Source organism: Pagrus pagrus, assembly GCF_965226575.1.
Source record: "Pagrus pagrus genome assembly, chromosome: 3".
In the NCBI taxonomy this organism is placed as follows: domain Eukaryota; kingdom Metazoa; phylum Chordata; class Actinopteri; order Spariformes; family Sparidae; genus Pagrus; species Pagrus pagrus.
The window spans coordinates 26,016,565-26,040,307 of record NC_140187.1 but is presented as its reverse complement, the minus strand read 5'-3'; the positions used below and the strand labels follow the sequence as shown (position 1 = coordinate 26,040,307).

General features: G+C 43.6%; 1 protein-coding gene across 1 annotated transcript in view; it reads left to right on the top strand.

The window, feature by feature from the left end:
• The window catches only part of tafa4b (TAFA chemokine like family member 4b), a 44,190-nt gene that overhangs the window by 1,804 nt on the left and 18,643 nt on the right, over window positions 1-23,743 (top strand). Inside the window, exons 2-3 of the mRNA XM_084347313.1 lie at window positions 14,834-14,991; window positions 16,138-16,253. Of these exons, the coding sequence (XP_084203439.1) occupies window positions 16,139-16,253 (115 nt within the window). The 5' untranslated portion in view covers window positions 14,834-14,991; window position 16,138. The remainder of the gene's footprint in view (window positions 1-14,833; window positions 14,992-16,137; window positions 16,254-23,743) is intronic.

The window sequence follows — 23,743 nt, the reverse complement described above, 5'->3', positions numbered from 1 at the left end:
ACACACACCTGTGTGAGGGTGGCACTCCGCTAACGTCTGGCTGTGCTGCTTTTCCTGTCCGCAGTGGATGACTTCTCCTCTGTCTTTGTCACCCCTTTCCATCTCCTCACACCCACCCTCCCTCCCTCGCTCCCACTGCACTTTTCACAGATACACACACACACACACACACACATACTCACACACACATTCCCACACTTAGCAATTACTCCTCTCTCCAGGCTCTCTCTCATCTGGACCCTTCCTCTTCAACCCCCTCCTATAGCAGCTCCCAGCGGTGGGACAGCCGGCATCCTCAGAGGGCCGTTCTGGCTCTGCATGTCTCAACAGCCTCCTATCTACTTACCCCACAGAGGGCTGTTCAGGATGACTGGCTGGGAATGAGGGGGAATGGATTGTGTGCATTTGTGATTGTGCATGAGGACACAGCCAAGCGGTGAAGCGGCGGACGGCGGCGAGGAGCGGGGAGAGCGAAGGAGGCGAGAGAAATGAGCTGGAGAGACAGAAAAAATATTTGCGAGAGATGAGGCGAGGGAAGGAGATAGTAGCGTGTGAGTGTGAGTGTGAGTGTGTGTGTGTGTGTGTGTGGGGGGGGGGGGAGAGAGAGGAAGAGGCAGCCTATATGTGAAATGACCTGTGTGTGTGTCTGTGTGTAAGTAATCAGAGGAACTCTGCACAATAGGATCTTGTGCATCTGTGTGTGCTTGTTCATGTGTGATGGTGAGGAGACACTGTGAGATGATGATGGTGATGGTGATGATGTGTGTGTGAGTGTGTGTGTGTGTGCACAAGATGAATAAGCAGGGATCAGGCATGTAGGACTGGTGAGGTGACAGCAGCACGACAGATTGGAGATCACCTCCACACACACACACACATACACACACACTGGCATTAACAGATTGACTGTGATGAATGGATACTTCCCGACTGAGAGGAGGAGGAGGAGGAGGAGAGGAGAAAGGAGAAGAGAGGAGGAGAGGCATTTTTTCATGTCACGGGCAGAAAGATGGAGAGAGGCCTCTCATTTGTAAACGACAGCATCCTGGACAGCTTTTCATCTCGGGGCAGTTTCTGGGTGTATTGAGTCGGAGAACATGAATGGGCCTGATGCAGAAGCAGTGGACAATAACGCCTTCACTCATCCTCATGAAATGAAGTTCAGAGGAAATACACTTGGGGAGTGACGTGTCTCCTCAAACAGGAGATCCATGACTCTAATGGAGGACAGAGAGATATTAGATCAGTGAGTGTGAGCGCGGCGTGTATCTGTTTCTTGTCTTCAACCACAAGACCACAGCTGGACAGAGGTCACGACCCCTGGTTAAATAAAAAGGGTAAAGTTCAGATGTTGCTGACAGACCGGAGTGGAAACATGTGATACCTCATTAACAGTGTGGTGGCTCGGGCTACATCCAATGCATTTAGGCCTTCATTAGTAGTTCTCAGTTACCACAAGGTAAAAATGCGATTGGATTAAAGAATAACCTTTAATGGCTTTAGATTAATATCCGACTGTTGCATGATACACAGTATATGTCCTGATATTTTGAAATCTCCTCAAAAGCACTTCATAAACGCTCGGACCAGGGGACAAATTCAAATATCACAATATTTTTGACTAGATTTTGGTATTGCAACAATATTGTAGGGGTTTCTATCAGTAGTTCAATACTAGCACAATGAGATTTTTGATGAATACTCATCAGTAATGTGGATATAATGACCAAGTGCATAGAGGCAATTATTAGAACAAGTAGGACTGTCTGGTAAGTTAAAAAAACATGCAGCCTTTTAAACCAGGAAAAGACGACAGTTATGCTTTGTCAAAATATAATGATATCCAAAATCTAAGATGATATATAGTCTCATGTCACAGTATTTTTTTGAATAATTTTCATAGGCGCCCCAGTAGCACAGTTGTGCCCTGTGTACAGAGGCTGTGTCCTCGCTGCAGTTGCCTAGGGTTCAGATGTAACCTGTGGCCCTGCTGCATGTCATCCCCGCTCTTTCCCCCCCTCTCCTGTCAACTCTCCAGCAATCCTATCAAATAAAGGCACAAAAAGCCCAAAAGAAATAATAATAAAAAAAATGAATATATCTAATTCTCAGCCCTAATTAAACACTGGTTCAAAAGGAGATAAAGCAGATGACACTAATGTCTTAAAATGAAAGCTAGGCCGATAAATCCCTCGTTATCAGCTTATTGCAGCCACAGAAGTATCAATGTACACGCTGGCTGCTAATTAACAACCTGAAGTACAGAGATGCCAATTTAGGTTTGAGGTAATTTAGCTAGAGTGTCTTCATTACATAGTGTTTCCGCCAAAGATTATTTTTAAAGTGTGAAATGTTCCACTTAATATGTGTCTTGAAAAAACAAAATTGATTAAGATGGATTGTTTCCCTTTCAAAATACTATTTGCTGACATGTCATGATCAGATTTTTTAAACCCTTAAATATCGAAAATGGCATCAAAAATCCAGTCAGTCATGCTATTATTTAAAATTCCCTTGTAATTGATATTTTCTCTTTTATTTTAGTAGTTTGTACTCCTTTTCCTTAATTTGAGAAACACTGAAAGTGTTAAACAGCTCTGTATTCCATCTGCAATCACGGTTGTAGAGTGTTTGGCCAAGAAACTACATTTTCTGGTATCCCTGCCCACTTTATCCAATCATTACAAAAGACTTCATACAAAGATGGTCCTGTCCTCTGGCAGAGAGCAGGATCCCCCTGTTCTTGTACCTACACCGGCAATGGCGGAACAGGAACAGGGATGTTAGCTAAAACAAAGACATTTCATTTAAAATCTTTATCCAATCATAGTTTGCCCACATCAACGTACCTATCCACAAAAATGAACTAAATACACAGCTGATCCGCTCTTTAAAGTGTCTCTGCTCTCACACAGCAGTCATTTTGTAAGAGCAGCCTCCACCTGCTCTAACAGCAGTGGAGGTCTCGTGTTGGAGCTCCACAGCTGTGTGTGTCTTCCATTCTCCCCTCTGTCAGTCACTCGGTGACAGCAAGGCCTCGCTCTCTTGTGTGGCACCATCACACCCTCCAGACTCCCTCTAATTCCATCTAACAGGCCCCGCTTTGACTGACAGCTCGCCCTGCCACGTGTCCTCCCCCTCGTCCAACCCAGAGAAGACAGTCAAAGGCACAGCAGACACGTCCAAACTTGCTGCTCTCATCATGGCTTGAAAGTAGTTGACAGATTGCAGGTTAGTGGATTATCGGTGTTCATGTGCCAAGTGCTTTACGGAGTCAGTCGTGTCCCTTTGAGGGATTATTTTTTAAACATCTGTTAGAAATTTTGGAGTAATTAATTTATGATTAATTTCAGTCATTTCCAATCGGGGAAGAGTTTTGAGGACGTCGTGACCATTTTGTGAGAACTCAAAAATAACGTCACTTCACAGACCTCAAGGTGATTTCTCCACAGCGCCGACTCACTTTGACCATGACAAATCTCCCAAAGTGATTGTAATGATTGTAATTGAACAGGCTCAGTCCCTTCCCACAGTGCTCTATCTATCACCTTGGATACAATCTGCTGCTTCCACCCGTGTGTGTGTGCTTGTATGTATTCATGTGTGCGTCCCTGCGCGAGACAGTGCGTCCCTGTTCGCTCCCCTCTGGCAGCTGGCAGATGTGCTGGTATCTGTGAGCGACAGTGTGAGTGTGTGGGAGGGTTAGTGTGTTTGCGGGATTATGAAAAGCTCCCAGCATGCTCTGCAGCGTGCGTCCACTGTAAAGCCGCGGCGAGGAGGCGGTGTGGTGGTGGCGTATCCCAGGGCGGTCATCACAGCAGCCCTCAAACAACACTGCGCCTCGCGAGGGGGGAAGAGGGCTCAACCCCGTGGGATGCAGAGGATGAAAGCGGAGTGGGTGCAGGGGTGGAGGGGTGGTGGCGGAGGAAGAGATAGAAAACAGCAGAGAGGGAAGAGAGGACGCCAGGGCCCAATGTGGAGGTTCACTGGACGGAAGAGTTGGATTGAATGGATGTGTAAGAGAAAGGCTTCAACAGAGAGGAGTACGGGTAGTCAGGACTGAGGGGAGATCTGTCAGCGGAGGGAGAGAGTGTGTGTAAATGTGTATGCCTGTGCACAGCTCAAGTGTGTGTGTGTGTGTGAGCTTGAGGTGATGGCTTTGTAATGAAAACAGCAGGCAGCCAGCGGTCGAGGGCCCCTCTCTGTGGCTGACTGATGTCAGTCACCAGCGGACAATAGCCTCCCTTAGGGATGATTGTTCAGACGAGGGTGAATCATTATTTCTGTTGGACTGTGTGTGTGTGTGTGTGTGTGTGTGTGTGTGAGTGTGTGTGTGTGTGTGTGTGTGTGTACATATCTAGAGTAAATTCAACTTTGCTGTAAATCATCCAGGAAGAGATTTTAACATTTTAATACATATTCTATCCACAATGAAATTTGATGGTTTGCCAACAAGCAGCATCTTTTACTTAGACTTGAATTCAGGTGAACTGGTTCCTGTATTAGTAACACTGTAGGAATCTAGAAGAGTCTGGAAGAAGGGAAAGAAGAAGAATCTTTATTCATCACACACGATCATACAATGTAGTGAAACTGGTTTTCTGTATTTAAGCCAGAAATGTACAACGCCCGGGAATAATCTTCTTCTTCTTAACCTAACCCTAACATGACATGAAATGCATGCATTATATTTGAATCATCCACGGTCCATTTCAATACATTTCCAATTACCTATATTCAATACACTGGACAGTTACTCCGTCGATCTGTGCCCCTCGATCGAGCATCTATCAGGTTAGGAATGACAAGTTGTCGAAAGCTTCTGGTTGCATGGCAACTAACTACCTCAGCAGTGTTACGGGAATTACCTCTAAATCTGTCATCGATGCTAGTCCTGTTAGTTAAAGCAAGCGATTTTGGTGAAGAACTTTGCAGTTTAATGCGGAAGTGAGAAGAATGGTCGAGGAGAGAAGGAGGCTGCAGGAAAAATGGATCAGCTCTTACTTTGTCGGACTTTGGGGGACCGTTTAGGCAATCTGCCAAATCTGCAAGCAAGTGAACTGCTCAAGGAATTTGATGATAAGAGCCATTTTGAGACCAATCAAGTTCATGGCTTCTCCTGTGCAGCCCTCAATCATACGCTGGCTCCCTAAATTGGCACTCATCAAAACTTAGAATGCTGGTTTAGGATGCATGTGGAGGTTAAGCTGAAGGTTTGCGTAAGTCACTGCAACGTCCTCTCAAATGATAAAAAAAACAAAGACTTGTGTGTGTGTGCTGAGAATATGCATCTACAAGCATGAGACCATTTATATGAAAAAGGTTTTTGTGTCAGCATATCTGTTCTCTGATATCCGTGGATGATCCTTGTATGGAATTGCTTTATAAGACTGTGCGAGTGTGTGTGTGTGTGTGTGTGTGTGTGTGTCTGTATGTGTTAGAGAGCGGGTTAGAGGCCCTGCTTGTCTCGGGGGAGCAGAGTGATATGGTGTCATGCTCCAGAGACCCACAGACAAATTAATTCACTTATTGACACTGCTGACACGTCTCAGTGACTTTGTAAAATGAACAATTGATCAGGCTTCCTCTCTCTCCCCGCTCTGTGTCTTTCTCTCTCTCTCTCTCCCTCTCTTTCTCTCTCTCACTCCATTTTCTTGACCTCTCCCTCTCTCCTTTCCTCCCTCCTTCTCTGCCATTTCCCACTCCGACCACTCTCCAACTCCTTCGTTTGTAGGTTTCTCACTTTCGCTCTTTTTCTCTCCGTTCTGTTAGTATCAAGCTCTCCCTTTGCTTTGGCTCGCCAATTGACAGGCGTTGCACGTACGGTAATTAATATAATTACGCGCAAGCTGGTCATTAGCAGCTGAGGGGACTGATAAAATCAAGATGTCGGTTTGTCTGCATATATGAGTTTCCGTGCGTATATGGATGTGCAGAGATAGCAAAAGAGAGAGAGAGAGAGAGTGTGTGTGTGTGTGTGTGTGTGTGTGTGTAAGAGAGAGAGACAGACGGGGAGGTTGTGAAAGCAGCTTCTTCATCTGTGAGTCCATTGATTTAAAGCTGTTGTGTGAGAGTGCCATGAGGCCCAGAGTTGAGCTCCACTGAGCGTTCGTCCGGCGCTTTTCTCTTGGTCGGAGTAGCTACAACTAGAGCCGAGGCCGAGGCTCACAGGAAAATCAAAGCGGGCTCCACATCAAGGTTGTTTATTTTCCATTAATCATAATTTGGGCACAAAGCACAATGAACGGCCGCTGCTCTCCGGAGACTCGCTGTCAGGGCTTCGGCCTGCTTTTGTTTGGCTGCGGGCCGCCATTCGATACCAGCAGCCACAGAGGAAGGGCCCAGCCACACACACACACACACACACACACCTCTTTCTTATCCTTTGTAGGCCTCCAAAAAGGAGCAAGGATCAGTGACTGGATGTGTGGAAACCATGTTTTTTTTTTTTTTACTTGGCTCGGTTGCGCTGTCTCCCTCTCGCTCGTCTTGCTGTGGTTCACCGCTTCTCTCATCTGAACGACTGCTCCTTTGGATCCATCTACAGGTTGGGAAGGGAAGAAAAGCTTAGGGACAGAATGAAAACTGGTGAGGACAGATGCTTGCTGTGAAACAATGAAGAGTGGGTAGATAAAGAAGGCAAGAAAATAAACATACAGTGGGAAAAAGAGGCGGTTTCCCATTATCGGAAGATTTTCCCTCCTAAAACTTAAATGAAAGAGACCTATTATGTTCTTTTGTCTCCCTTTTTCTTCAAGTTCTTGTGCATGTAAAAGATCTTGAAGGTTAAAAAGGCCAAAGTCCGCACCAACAGAAGCTCCCCTCTCCCACAGATGACACTGCTCCTGAAGTGCCTGAAACACCTTGTCAGTAGTCCCACCTATATTTCCGTGACTTTGTGACATCACACTACGCCAGCATGTCACACATTTGCAAAATTTACCCCTAGAGTCTAGTTTGGCATGTACGAATTGATTTAGCATGGCTGCTTCGGTGTTGTTGTTAGTGTAGCTATCTCAGTCGTGTTTGAGCTGACCAGTCGGAGCAGACTGGGGCCTTAAAGAGACAGGAGCAAAAAGAGAGCGTTTCAGACGGAGAGAGATAACAGTGCTGCAGCACTGGACAGTATGAGAAGACTTATCTTTTTGAGCATTAAAGCATGTAAACCTATTCCAGTAGTGCCCAAAATAAACTGATTAACCTGAAAATTAGCATAACATGTCTACTTTAAGTAATCCCAGCCCCGATAAGAAAGTCTGGAGTGGCCACTTCAGAATCTGTAACAAATGGTGAAGACAGAGTGTGAGAAGCATCTTAACATTTGCATTTGTGCGTGACAGTGTGAGTAAAATCTGTAAGTCTGTGTTCATGCGCTTGTATGAACACAGGCTGGTACGTGAAATCATCATAGTGGGGAAACTTTGCAGTAGACCTCGCAGGGGAGGAGGGAAGATCAGTGGCGGAGACAGAAAGCTTACTCTGTGAACAGAGCAGTACATAAAGATCGTACTTCGCCATGCTAAATCACAGTGTTTACTTTTTTCCCCGTCACCAAAAGCGAGCTGCAGCCAGCAGAAGATAAAAGCGGAGTAACGGCAGGAAAAAGGCATCAATATTGCAGATACCTACTGTAGTTTGTCTGGAGCGGAGAAGGGAAACAAACCTGCCAAAACGTGTGTGGGTGTGTGCAACCATCTAAAAGTGTCTCCTTTGCTTTCCACCTTTCCATCCATCTTGCAGCGCTGAGGGACACTGACTTTTAACGGCCTTTTATTGCTTTATTAGAGTGTGCCGGATTTACGGCCTGGGCCCTCTGTCTGTCAGCGGCTCTGAGGAGGCTCACTCTGATCTTCACATGCTGGCAGACTTGTAAAGAGGGAACAGGGACTGGGCTGTGGCCGCAGACTTGTCGTGTTAGCGAGCTAATGTTTATTAGCCTTTTAGCGTCTGCTTTTTTCCTTCTCCATAAAACAAGTAACAGCCTACATCTACCTCTCCACCTCCTCTGCTTTAGTGGGGGAGGCTGTTCAGAGACTTTAATGAGACTTGCTCGCAATGTGCGAATGTGACAGGTACATCCAGCAAAGGTCGCCTGTTAAACAAACGCTCCTGTTCATTCTGTGAAAAGACGAGTGATCTGTATAGGCGTGTGAGTTAAGGTGACAATGTTTGTATTAGTCAGTGCGTAGGTGCATGAGATGTGATGTGTGATATTTGTGCAAATGCAGCATGAGCCTGCGATTGTTTTTATGTATGCACCAGCTGGAAAGGTGGTCCAGACACCATGCTTTGACACTGGGACTCATTTCTGACTTTTATCCATGAAGGTGGGGGAGGGGAAAGAGAAAGTGAAAGAGAGAGGGACAGAGGGAGGAAGTGAGAAAGAAAATGTGTTGGTAGAGAGAGGATGAGGAGATGGGGGATGCAACCTTGGAAAATGCCACAAAACTAGAGACAAACATTTTCTGAGCACTTCCACGTCCACACACACGCCAAGCCCCACACGAATAAACACACACACACACCGTGGTCACCGGATCCTGAGACGCCGGCTTGTGCAACAAGGTGGGATTTGGACTTAAGTGCAGGCCGATCAATTGAGCTGTAATGGTACCTTAGTGTCAAGGCCATTCTCTGAACGCTGCAGTCAATACCAGAGCCAGGTAATGGTCCTGAATTCAGACTTTCACTCACAAACTCTCTCTCCTCTCTTTCTCCCCACCTGGCCATTTCACCAAACAGAGGATCCTCCACTTTATTGCTTGTTGGTTTATTGGAGGAAACAATACAGTGGAGGAGATGTGGGGGTGCAGATGGATGGCAGTAAACAGGTGCAGTGTTATTGTGTGTCCCTCAGATGACTTCTGACCTTTTCTTCAATAAAAAACCCTAAAAGTATCACATGTTATATGATGATATAAATGTACGATTGCTGTCGACTTTGTAGAGGAACACAATGTAGTTTTATCACAGTCTAACACTACATCATACTGATTCAATTAAGATTATACCTACATATTTGTTCATGCTCATGGAAGAATATATATTTGTGGCATGTATATCACAAACATTACCATTGTTCAACTCAACTAGCAAATGCAAAATATCATTATTTGCATTATCAATTAATCGGCCGATTATTTTAATGATTAATCAACTGAAAGATCTTCATTGAAATAAAAATAAAAAACTCTTCGTTTTCATGACTGAATAAACAAACAGACCTTAAAGGACAACACAATATCATATTGTTTTGATTTGTTTGTATGTGGCGGACCCTGCCACCTGTCTAGCTTCAAACAGTGTTCTGGGGACATTTTTTTCCTCTGAGAGCAGCTTGTTAATTCAGTTATGGAAAAAAATTATATTTCTGAGTTTGTATTTTTACCTCATTAATATTATAAATATTTTGAATCTTTTCTCCAAACCTTCACAGTGCCCCATTATTATTTTAGTCTATAAAATGTAAAAAAAAAAAAAAAAGCCCAAGAGCCCAAAAGAATGTTTTCAAATCGCGTCGTTTGTCCAGCCAACAATCCAAACCCCCATAACTCTTCATTTACAATCATAAATAACAAATAAAAACAGCAAAAGTGGAGGCAGCAAATGTTTGGCATTTTTGCTTGAAAAATAGACGGAAACAATCAATTGATTATCAAAACGGTTGGCCGTTAATTTCCTTTTGATCAATTAAAAATTAATGATTAAATTAATCAACTAATTGTTGCGGCTTTAGTTAGAACTATTAGTTTTATATCATTTAGTGTGTCAAATCACACTAAAACAGATAATTTTTATACAATTTAAACATATGAAGTCTGTATCAGAGTTTATATTTTACAACTTTTTTTATTAAAATAGTCTAAATTCACATGGATTTCTACTTCAGCTCCTCTGCCTGATGCCACAGTCAAAGGAACTGTTATGAACATCTCTCACACACATGCACAGTGTCACAAACAAACATGTGCGGTGATGTGTTTATTTATAAGATGGTGGGATATGATTAGACCTCGCAATGAGGCGTATTGACTTTGTGCGTGGGAGAGGAGAAGCTCATCTGCACACTGATAAAGGGAGGAATGATACATGTACAGTACGGTACTGTAGAGAGTGATAGTGAGGGAATCAAGTAGGAACAAACAAGAACCAGGACAATTGGGGGGATAGAAAGATGTGCAACGGGCGTCTGGCTTCTGAATACATACTGTGTGTTAATTTAAGTTTGTGAGTGTCTGTGTGTGTGTGTGTGTGTGTGTGTGTGAGGGCACACACCCGCTCTATCTGCCCGGCGACCCAGAGGAAATGGTGAGGAGCAGAATGCTGTAATGGTTTTGAGTCGGAGGCAGACAAATATATAGAAGCAGAACATTACACACCCTAACTGAATGTTAATACTCTGCATATCGGCAGAAATCTGAAACGCTTCACATAAGATTCCATCGGGCTTTGTGCTCTCGCCCGTTTCATTTTCAATATCTCTCCGCCTTAGGGAGATGCGCTTTGTTTTACACTGATATGCTTTTTGTCTGCTTGGGCTGTGTCTGGGCACAGAAAATCAGCATACTGAGAGACTGGTGAGATGCTTGTGTGGCCTTCAATCTCGCCGCCTTTCTGTTTTTTCACACAGGCACACTGCAGCTGAGCAAAACTCATACTGACATTTGTGTTCCTATATCTTGGATCCATACATTTTTTTCACTTTTGTGCCTTGTTTCATTGATTTCATTTAATGTGAATAGATTTAAATTCAAAATACACCCATTAGTATTCAGGAAAACTTTTCTCGTAAGTGTAAAGTCAAAAACAAAATTTAGACTTGTTTTAGCAGTAAGCTGCTGTTATGGTAGATGATCCACTGTAACTGTGTTGTGGGAGTAGAAGAACATTTGATACATTCAAGGTACAGACACAATTAAATCGCAGTTTGGCTCCTTTTATGTAACTGTGGTCAGGTAGAAGCCACAGCTGGCAGCATATGACGTTTAACATATCTGATGTGTAATTAAAGGCCAATATTGGTCCATTAAATCAGCCAGCCCACATGTCACAGTAACAGAATGAGTGTGTTTGAGAGAGACAAGTTAAAAAACTAGGACTAGAGGACTGGGGTGTCAGTTTTACTTTACAATGCTTTTCTCCTTTCTGTACCTGTAATGGAACGAGATACCTTAAACCCTGGGGGTCTTACAGAGATACCAGAGGGGGACTGTTGGGCCTTGACGGGGGGGTGCGCTCTACTGAATGCCATTCTAGTTTAATAATAATTTTAAAACACATTTTATTTCTTCAAAAACTTAAATGTGTCTGAAAATGCACATTCATATAAATCCTAGGCAAAGAACTATTATTGAAACATATTGGCCACTAAGCTGTAATATTTTCCCAACCTTACAGACTTTCCTCTGAGCCACAATGGAGCAACAGACTCTGACTTACCCTCCACCTCAGGAAGCACCTGAGAAACTGCAGAGGGAGAGGCTACCACTACAGCTGCTGCTGGTGTGTGTACTCACACATTATCGCAGGCCCAGTTTAATATTAAACAGAATTTTATGTGATATTTGTAGTACCTGCTCTGACTCTCCATCCGCCATGGGATCCTTGGCCTGAGGAGGCAGGGAACAGGGTCATTCTTATTTAAAAGAGTCGATCATGGTGTGAGTATAAATATGCTCAGTTATTTCTCATGCTCATTTCATCCTGGTCATTTTGTTTTAGTTATTTCTTGCCCACCTCAATGACATGTTGAAAACAATAAAAAAGCTCAAGAAGTGACAAAAATGTTTTTTGTCATGTATCATACGAAGAACTCTTCGTTTTCAGGCCATAGTTCTTTTTTTGTCCAAATTCTGGCCGACTCATGTGCTGGACAAAAGGTCAAAGGTCACCAAAACTGAAGCTCATGAATGACCTTCGGAAATATGGCACTTTGGTCAGCAGTTGTTAATAAATCTTGCTCTGGACCAAAGTGTTAAACGGATCATCCTAAGCTGATGACCGACGTCATCGTCCACCGGTGACTGTCTTTGTCATCAATGTCTGATATGCAGCAATTTAGGAGGTGCGATTACTCCAATGAGAGATAACAAATAAAAAAGACAAACTAGAAATATTCACAAAAACCCCACAGCAGAGTACTTTTACATACCAAACAGGGGGAACAGGCATTATCAGGTAATGCTGCAGTTTTTATTCTTTGCAGGAGCTACGTTCTGTTGAACTTCCTGTCCTGTCCTGACAAATGATACAATCTCCGTCACTGACAGTGTCAAAGTGTCAGTTACATCCCCATCATGCACACCGTGTCTCACCTTTCCATTTCTATTCCCTGTCATACATGTTTCCTGACGTGTCAGATAAGGTCACTTAGATTTTATACATGAATCATTTGGCGGATTCATCTGCGTGTGTTTGTGCGCGTGTGCTCTGGCTGATGATGTTGTTTGGATGCAGGGCACACTGATATATTTGTGGCCGAGGTGGGATTGTCTCATTGCATGTCAATGAGCCGCCGTGTCACTCCTGTGTGATTACTTCAAGAAATGACACGAATCAGCCCTTCAGCCCGCTGAGACCGACGGAGAAGGAGAGGAGGAGGTGGAGAGGGTGATATAGGAGGAGGGATCGCTTTAGAGTCGTGATGTTCTCAGATAATCTTGAGCATGTTTGTTCACGTGTATGTGTGTGTGTGTCCTTACTCCTGCCGGATCCAACATCTCACAGCTGATGACCAGCTGAGCCCCCCCCCCCACGACACACACACACACACACATACACACACACACACACCTCTGCTTCCTTTAACCTAATGTCCTCAGGGACCCTTGAGACTTTTTCGTCAAATGAATTTTTTGTGTAAAAATGTGTGTGCGTGAAATTGTGTCTTCATGCACATCAGCACGGATTTATTTTCATCTATTTATTGCTCTGTTATAAGGCCGCAATCTGTGTGTACGACCCAGTAGAGGTGACAACATCGCTGTGACTGATGGGACGTTTTGTCCCTGAAGTCCCAATGAGACTCAGCTGCAGCTGGAGACCACACATACATACACACACACACACACACACACACACACACACACACACACACACATACACACACACACGTATTCACACACCGGTATGCACTATTGTGCTCTTTTAATGAGTGTATCAGAGAACAAAGCTGATAAAAATGCGTGCCATAGCCCAGCCTTTAAAAAGAGAATAAGAAATGGGCTACAGTGCTGCCATGCAGCATGCCTAATCACACTGCACACAGCACATGAACCTCACATACTTCCACATACTGTACTGAATACACACACACACACACACACACACACACACACACACACACACACACACACACACACACACACTAATTCATGGACACATTATAGATGCGGCACACAAACAAATAAACACACAAATGCAAATTTAAAAATGCACAATTATATAAATCCTGTACATGTCAGTGTGGGTTCAACACTCTGCTGTACAGGATGGCTTTGACATCTGCATTTGCATTCCACTTTCTCTGCAGGAGAGCAAGAGGCACTCAGTAAACACAACACATCAGTACATGGTATGTGTAGTATGTGTGTGTGACATTCTGCAAACATAATATACTATCTATAATTTTCCCCACTGCTTCTAAAATTGTTTTTTCTTCTGTTCCTTGCCTTCTCATTATTTCACTCTGTCCTTTGCCCTCTTTCTGATCTTTTACTCTCTGACCTGTGTCACAGTTCTTGATGTTGTTCTGAAAAGTTATCCCTCTTTGTGAATAATCACAAACAGCTCCTGTGAACTTTGGCTCACTGTCATTGCCCTGCCGGTTCCTGACCTGTAGAAACAGGCTTTTGTTCCTGAAGTATCTCCTCTCGATCTATGGCTCATTCGTGGCCGCTGCTGTTGGTTTGTTCCCCACCAGGGGGCAGTGGCACTACACTGATGGCTGAGCGGAGAGGTATCAGGACTGGTTGGAGCTGACACATTCCCAGGAAGTTCCTGATCATAACAGTGAACTGAGCTGCATATCAATGAGTCCTGATGAATAATGAAGGTTCGAGGAGGGGAGAACATTTTGTTATTAATGTGAATCTGTTGTCTTTCATTTAGTTTGTGGAGTTAGTCCCTTTGTCAAGAGAGGTGTGTTGACACACTATTACAGCGAGATGTTAATTTACTCTGTGTGTGTATGTGTGTGTGTGTGTGTGTGCAGAGAGAGAAGGAGAGTGTGTGTAGAGGTGCAAACGCATCGGAAGCTGTCACTCAGTTGTAATTAGGGAGAGTCTCTGCTGCCGTACTCTGACAGTGTTTGAATTTACCTTGCAAACACTGTATAGATGTACTGTGTGTGTGTGTGTGTGTGTGTGTTTGTGTTTGGCTTGTTTGGCCATCTGCTGGTGAATGTTTTAGCTATGAGACTATTCTGCAGGTTTTTTCTTTTGTACACCCATTTTGGAATCAATCCTGAAGTTTGACTGTTATGTACATGGTTTTAGCGTGTCCATCTGTGTGTGTATGCTCATGATGCATGAGGGAGTGTGTGTATGTGTGTGTGTTTGTGAGAGAGAGAAAGAGGGAGAGCTGTGTGTGATGTCTAGAGTGGGGATCACATTCAGCCCGGGGGTAGGTGAACCTATTGTAAACAATGGATCTGACAGAATCTAGGCCTTCACATCTCCACCCCTGTGTGTGTGTGTGTGTGTGTGTCTCTGTCTGTGTGCGTGGGCGTGTATATGTGTGTGTAGACCTTCATACAAGGCCATAGGAGGCCACTGAAGAACCCCTGGGCAGGCTGGCCTCTCTGACCGAGTGTCTTTGTACCTCCTCTCTTCAGGGGCTTCTTCTGTTTGAGGTGAGGAAGAGGAGAAGCAGGAGGAAGAGGAAGAAGAAGAAGAGGAGGAGGGCTGAGGTGTGCGTGAATGCAGCCATGGCCTGTACACTCTGTCCATAGAGGAGCTACCGAGTGGAAGAGAGATCAAAGACGAGCGTCAGGTGAGACGACATCCTGATGGCAGGAAAGATAAAGCCAAGAAAAAAACCCCTTGTGCTGCAACTATCGATTATTATCATCATCCATCTTTTATTTAATTAAATGATTCATTGTTTAGTCTATAAATGCTCATCGCAGGTTCCCAGAAGTCAAGCTGGCATCTTTAAATAGCTTGTTTTGTCCAAAAAACAGTTTCAAACCCACAGATATAGGACTTGTGTGGATATAAAACAGAGAAAAGCAGCACATTTTCACATTATAAGACCTGAAACCTGTTGATAAAATTTATATTCATGTGAACTCGTATTTAATGAAGCTCGATCGAGGAAAACAGGCTCAACAGTCCATGTAGTAACACAGTGTAATGTCATGCCAGTTCTGACACTTCCCCAAATAAATCACACCCACTAAATTGTGCTTGAAAATGTAACTTAAACAATGAATTCATTATAACAGCTATTGTCTATTAGTTTTCTGGTTGATTGATTAAATCCAGTAAGCAGCTAGTGGTCCCAACAACATCAACCTCCTTACTGCAATGGAGCTGGACCAATGAGCCGATCAGTAGAGAATTAGTCAGCAACTATTATGATAATTTATCGTTTTGTTATTTTTCTGACAAAAAGGCTGAAATGTGATAATTCACTGCTGGTCCTGGATATCTGTTAGTTTTGAACTGTTGGTCAGACAAAAATTATTTCCTAAAACAGCTGAATAATGATTTATCAACTAATCAAGACTATAATCTACAGAATGATCACTTATTAAAATAATGGTAAATTGCAGTCCCAATCTACAAGTGATTATTCCTGGGCTCATGTTTCCATGTAACCTGTCATTGCTCGTGAAGTCTCTTTTGTAATTGACTGCTGCCAGAAGAAAATTGGAAGAGTTAATCCTAATGAGATACTAATACCCATTAAAGGATGCTGGCAGCATAGTTGCACCGCTGTTGCGTTTGCTGTGTCTCTGTGCTGGAAGAATATTTTCCACCGGTCTATTCTGCTCTCGAGCTTGTCATTTTTTCCTTTGACCTTCGCCGACTCACCTCTCACATTGCAATATTTTCTGTTTGCTGTGCGGTTCTAACCTGTCCTAACTATCCTGTCCCCCTCTTTGGCCTTCTCTCTCCTCCTTCCCCCTCTCAGGATGAAACTGTGGGGGAGGTCATCTTGGCCTTTGCAGGCGGCCTTCCTTGTTGCCTTGGTGATGCTGTGCGTCGACTCGGTGTCAGCCGGCAGCCGTAACCATCGGGGACCGACAGGTACACCAGGTCTTGCTCTGAACCCCCCTTCCAACACCATGAGAGGTTAATTACACTGTCACTGCAGAGGTACAACACATGCTCCCTGAGCCTGTCGCTGCCTGAGTCATCCCGGTACAGGAGGAGCGGCTGTGCAGGGTCTCTGTCCCTCAGTGTGACATAATGTAATGTAGACGAGACCTCGTTTTGGGCTTGGATGCAAACACACACCCCTGTTTGAGTGATCAAGTCTGTACAGATACAAATGGCACTTAAGCTGTCAGGAGCTGTCAACACAAATAGATCAGTGTGGGTGTGATCCGATCTATCCAACAGTTCAGGCCTGATGCTTTTGTTCTCAAGCGGGTTTAGGGTTGCTATAGAGTAGGGCGGAGAAGACTTAATCCTTAGGCTCATAATGCTTACATTAATATGCATAGCTCTGCAGTGCCCCCTTCAACCACTTCACTTGTTCCCTGAGCAATCCATGAAAGAAGATAGAAACCATTGTCAACTCTGACTTAATTGAGGCCCACAAGCTAAATCTATTCTCTGCGTTTAATTTCCGTAAGTCGTGAAGACACAACCCCCCCTCTCCGAACAAAAAATGACCAACACAGTGTTATTAATACTTCACTGGGAACGCGGTGCTGAGTCACAGCATCTTGCGCCTCAACTTTCCCAGAGACGACCTCCCAAGTCACCTCATCCTCTCACTTAATTATGACAATTTCCTTAATTATCTCTTGGTTTCTACATTGTGTTTTGCAAGGTGACCTTTATGTGCCACAGAAATGCTACCAGCATCCAGCCTGTGTGCTGAGTGATTGTATTAGTTTCCTTTTGATGGAGAGGAGGCAGCCTGCTTACGGCGGGGACACTGCTAATTGCCGGCCTTGTGTATTGTGAAGGTCAGCGTGGGTGCCCGCCCCTTTCTTATTCCGCTGGAACAAGATGAGTCGCTCCCAAACTGACTGGTGCTTTTTATTAGAGGGCTTACTCTTAATTGGTGGAAGTTTAGGACTTGTTGGCTCTGAATACCAACATGACACACACACACACACACACGCACACACACACACACACACACACACACACACACACACACACACACACACACACACACACACACACACACACACACACACACACACACGCACACACACACAGCAGATTAAGGCTGAAAAATAATTGGCTGTATGCTATGACTGTTAGATGTGTTTTCCATGTTTTCTACTAAAATGCTGTTTTGCTGGCAGGTCAGTGAGGCATTTGTTTGATCCATGCTGCTGCGGATGTACCGGTTGCTGCCACATGGTGGCTCTAGAGGTCAAAAAATGCTCCTCTAGAAGTATGTGGTTCTTCTTTTTTTTTTTTAATCTTACTCTCATTTGCTGAGTGTTATTCTATAATTTTTTACAGAAACTCGCCTCAAAAACAACTCAAAATCTATAATGGGAAAGGATGAATTGAATGTCAACTACCCAAGCAGAGCTTAGATGACTGACAGTTGTCACTTCAAATAAGTGTGGGAAAAAAACCCCTTTCTGTTTATTTCCTGGCAGCACTCCTGTGGGAATACAAGATATAGAATGAGCCACTAAATGTGTTTCTGCTTGTGTCTATATTTTCAACGCATGACCACCTGGCAGGTGCCGCATAAGGCATAAGGTGCTGGGAAACAAACAATTATTGTTTCATTTCTTCTGACCTGCAGATGGCAATCACTGGATGCATCCTTAAAAACACACTGGGAGAAATCTCACAGACAGAAAAGAGCTTTATCCTCTCCAGGTCCGCATCTCAACGCTAAAACATTCAGCAAATAAAAATGATCAGCCAGTATATTCATTACTCTTGCTGCCTTTTTCACAGATGGCCCTTTCACAAATAAATCAGTGCTGCGGAGAAAATTATGAAATCTGATGCCAAACAGGCAGAAACAAATACTGCATTTCATAACAATCACACGGAGCAATTCATAAACAGTCACACAATCAATTGCATGCGAGAGTTGAGCAACACTCTCCTGTATTTTGACAATTATATTTTAGGCACTGAGATTCTCATAAAGCCCTTTCCTCGTCTTGTTTGAAGGCTTGAAATTTGTTTCTAGGACCAACCGATAAATCCCTGAATGTACTGATTTATATAAAAATTTCCGCATAGATACATTTCTTTGGAGTGCTACTTATTGAGGACCTTGTGTGTCCTCCTCAGCTCTGCACGAAGAAGGCCACTGTCACACTCATGCACTTGAAATATAAGCAAGCTTATTGTGGAAACACCTGCATGCATGTGCGCTCATGCTCATATTTGAGCATTCTGAACAACAGTCTGCGTGTCCTCATCTGAGGCCGCTTATAAAAGACAGCCCCTTAATAAACAGCACTGTCGAGGTCTCAGAGAGCAGGTTTTATTGGGGGATAGATTTGTTGCGCAGGAACGCTCAGCCGTACCGGCGACCTGTTAACGATAATTAGCATAAAGCCTGTGGGCCTGTTAAACACTGATAATGTCAGGAGGATTGATGGGCGCTGTAGGATCAGGGTGAGGAGGAGATGGAGCAAAGTGGAGGAGGGGTATGAAGGGCAGCGAGTGATCTAAGAGGGCAAATGAAGAGAGGAAGGAGAAAGGGTATGAAATAAATAAAAATCAGTGTGTAATATGTAAATATGTTGATTTGTGTTAGAGAGGCTAACATGTTTGACATGCTATCTCACCTTGTTCCACTTCGTGCTGTCTTGAAACTATGTTCCTGATACATACAGTATGTCCCCTCCACATTGACTTTGCCGTCTCAGACAGATCTGCCAGATATCTAGCCTTTCATAGCGGTGGACATGCTTGTCAGGTATTGACAGGGAGAAGACACAGCTTTTTGATAAATTGCACAATGCTCCTGCTTGCCTGTGTCTGTCAGACTACATCAATCGCCTGACTAACCCATCAGTTCAAGGTAGCTTGGTTTGTTGGCTGCCCAGCTACTGTTGCCACCCCCCATCTCCCACCCCACCTCCCTTTGCCTGCCGTGGGAATAGAAGCATTTAGCCATGCTTGAGAAGTCTTTTCATCTCAGTGTGCGCTAGGCTCTATTACATTGAGATGGCCATAACAGAATGGTTTAAAGGCAACATTGAGACATTAGATACACTGTTATTATGTGTATAAAGCTGGAGGCTGACTGCTCAACACATGAATCTTAAGCAGATGAGGGGTGAGAGGCAGCAGCACTCTTAGGTGGAGGAAAGACAAAACTAAGCAGTCAAGTTGTAGTACTTCAGTCGGCACTCTGGACCACGTTTTTAATGTCAGGAACTTGTACTAGTTGTATTTCGATTCAGACCTCTGCTAGATATTGACCCAACTTTACTCCTGGAACTCTAAACATGTTCTGAAAAGTCACTTCCCAGTGATGTTTCACTGCAGAATATCATACAATGTATCCGACAGCATTTACATACAGTATACAGCTGCACTTTTGCATTTGTGAAAAATGTTCTGAATGAAATACATCAAATTTGTGCAGCACCTTGAAAACGGAGACTCTTTTGACCAGGACAGGCTAAACATGTGTTAGCATGCTGACATTTTCTATGAAATATTTAGTCTATTTCCACTTTCACACTGGACAAAAACCCAATAAAACCTGGCTGTTGTCTTTAATGGGAAAGGGCATTCATTCCCAGGTGAAATGACTCTATTGATCGGCTCCAACTCTGATTGGCAGTGATAGAAACATAATACAAATGTCATGACGCACACTGAAGTTAAGGACAATCTAAAAAAGAGATGATTGTAGCGCCGTCGATGAACGCATGTTACTTGAAACAACCCAGTGGCCAGAATAAGTGTTGGCAATGAACGTGTCTGCAAATGACAACTCAACTCACGTTTGAAATGTTTATTAGAGCAGCAAAACATATTTAGAGTTTGGCGTGTAGGCTCCGACCTCACTCCCCGCAGATATGTTTACATAGACATATTGGGGAGAGATGAGAAAAACATCGTGAACCCCCCAGGTGGATGCTGGTCTGGTGGGGCTCAAAGAACAAGCAGCAATATTGACGCAGGGCAGTGGTGGCATTGGCAGGCAGAGGGAGAGATGGGAGATTTATGCAGTTTAACTAGACTGCCAAATTGACAGGGTGCGGTTGGTAGATGAGTGTGGAGAGTGGGGAATGTCATGTGTATATCAGTGCAGCTCTAGTTGTCTGCCTGAACTAGCTCGCAGGTGTCTCTCCATAAATGTTGAAAGTTAAAATTTCTTTATGTTGCAACTTTACGTTTCAGCTCGTTGAGGGTCAGGAAATCATCATGTTTTAGCTTAAAATATCTATTTTAGTTTGGCACAAATGCAGCTGGAGATGTCTTGACTTTCCATAAGAAATATCAAGTTTTTGTCACCACAAACGCAGCTGGATATATTCCGGGGTCTTGAACGGTGGTCACTGGCTTGCTGGCCTTGTCGCCTACATCAGCACCTGTGTCATGGAGTAAGTGTGCTGAATATAAAAAAGTTCCAGCCACATCTGTGATCTCTACTTTACCACAACCACAACACAGGAATATGTTTATTATGCACTAGAAATGATCAGCATTGCATTTGAGAGTCTTGCCAGATTGTTTGCTATAAAGACGAGAACTTGCTGCGAACCTCTTGTTTCTGAGCAACAAGAGTGGGAGGTTTTGAGTTCATTTCTCCCACATTAAATAGATTTTGGCTGTAAACTCTGTATGTCTCTAACCTCTATTGATTGATTACATACCTTGGATGCTCAAGGGCACAATTCATAGCTACGCTGCTCCTTCAAAGATGTGCAGCTCTGCTTACAAACAGGCCCCAGTTACAAACTCGAACATATCACTTAAACTTACTGACGGCCTAAATTCATGCACATACGGTATTGACATATCCACCTTCTTTTACTGCATATTTCAGACACGAGTTTAGCGTTTTGATCTCAAGCACATTATTATTGGTGCATTATGATAAAACTTTTCTCTGCACGGGAGAAAATGCCAGCGGTCAGGATTTTATATAAAAAACACTAATGGTTTCTTTTTTTACTCAGTTTTTCACAGTCCAGCAGTTTGACTTTTCCTCTTTATTCAGACGAGCAAAACCCAAAACTAATGAGACTTTTATGTATTCTTCAGTAGTAACATGGAGGTTAAAGAAATCAGTAGTGTGAGATACAGTATGATGTGATATACTCAGGTAGTGTGCTCACACATTAGAACGCAACTGGCCTCACGCACAGGAAGGTGGAGAATAAAACACTGTCTTTAAAGCCTTAAAGCTGCAAATGATTGACTTTAAAGGATAAGTTTACCAGAAAATAAAAATTCTGTCATTATCTTTACAGCCGACATGTTGATGGAGTGCAGGTGAAGTTTCATAATCCACAAAACATTTCTGGAGATTCACAGCAAAACAGAATTGCGGTATTCTCCTAAACACCTGAAGACGATGGGGACTTAACGTAAATAAAACAACTGAAAGAAAACACAGAATGGTTCCATTCAGCTTGTCTGTTGTAATCCAAGTCTCCAGGAGCCCATATTGATTGGAAAAGACGTTATTTACACCCACTTCAGACAAGGCGCACGCTAACACTTTTAGCTTAGCGGCTACAATGAAGATTTTGGCTTTACAATCAGTTTTGGGATATCAGGACTTCCTGAGACTTGGATTAGAGACTGTATGGAGCCATTTTAGGGTTTTTTTGTGTGTGTTTTTTTCACATTTTAAAACAAGTTCCCATCTACTTCAGTTGTTTAGGAGAATGCTGCAAAGCTGTTTTGCTGTGAAGCTCCAGAAATGTTTAATGTCATATTTGTCAAACTTCATTCATTTTACTCCAGCTACAAGGCAACAAATTGTCATCAGTGTGAAAAGTGTGTTTTCTGCATGCAGTTTGTTGTGCTGCTCCCCGATGAAGGCCGCACCGGCAACATCTGAAACACACTGAAGTTGTTTTGAGTGTCCCTTTGAACGGGCCATGAAAGACAGGCTTCTAAAGTATTTGCTTGAAGAGCACCTTGGACTCTCTTATTCCATTAAGCTGCGACTGTAAACCACATGAAAACCCAGTGGAGGCCCTCCAACCTCTCTTCTTTAAACAATCTTTAGACAACCATGTAGCCTTTTTCATGTATACTTTACTTCACCTCAAACTAATATGCACTTCCTTTCAGATTTCAAATTAGCCTACGGAGCTGGACAGACACATAAAAGGAGCATAATTGAAGTTCGGGCGGGTTTATCCTCCACTGCTCGCACCAACGTCCTCAAAGCTTTAAGATACAAACAGCCCCAGTGCAGGTCTGATGTCGGCAATTAAGAGAGGAGACCTGTGAACCTTCTGACCTCATTATGTCGGCAGGAGGAGATCTGCTCTTTGTTCTCTCTGCTGCCTGTGACACCACTTCTCCTCCTCCTGTATGACTCCCTCCCTACCTCCCTTTCTTTCTTTCTTTCTTTCTTTCTTTCTCACTAACAAGCTGCCTGTTTCTGGGATGAGGGCAGCCCATTGACCAGTCACCGCTCTGCACTAACAGAGGAATTAATTCTGAGTACAGAGTAATGATAATGAGGGCACGCTTCCCATTAAAACAAAGGCAATTTGATTGTGTTTGAATTAGGCTTTCATTTGATTTTTTTTTTTAAACATCGTTACTCGTTGATTTCACTGTGATTATTACTCTTATAATTACAGCTGCACTGACAGCTCTTTTTCCATTGAGTTCTCCCCTATTTCATTATATCCTGGACCTTTTATCAATAGATATAGGCGATATGTGTTTGCGAGTACACGCGTGCACGCGCAGGCGTAATCCGGCAGCTGCTCCAGCCTCAGGAGAGCCCGAGACAGAAGAGTGAGGGAAATGAAAGTGGAGGGATGATAGCGGAGGGGCGCCCTCAGAGAGCCGGGGATCATTGATGGGGCTCTCTGGAGAAGAGAACAAACAAACTTTAAATCAGAAAGGATGAGAGGGGCCATGGCCTGCAGAAATGGAAGCCTCAACAGAGTGTGTGTGTGCTCCTCGTCCGCGCTTGTGTTTGTGTGTTTGCAGCTCTGTGTGTGTGTGTGCACTTTTGTGTCTGCCTGCAAAGCTCATTGAGCTGAGCATGAAAAGTTTTGGAGTCTGGGTAAAGTCACGTACATAAATGAAATCTGGGCTTATAGTACAGTATAACCAAGGTTTTTCCAGGGCTGTAAAGAGGCTTATAGGTAGTAATGTCGCCAGGAGGGTTTGCTGCGCTCAGGAAACGGTGCCAGAGACTCTCAGGAGTGCACGACAAGCTTTGAGAGCGACGATAAGGTGTCTGGAATCTGTTCAGAAGCCATAAGCAAAGATTAGATATAGTAAACATTTTACCCAACATTTGTGGTCGGCGCATTTTCCTTTAGGAGGCAACAAAAACCTGCTCCAAAGAGATTCACGGGTTTAATGTGCTGAGTGAAATGTGACATTATGCAGGACACACTTATAAACATAAGCCT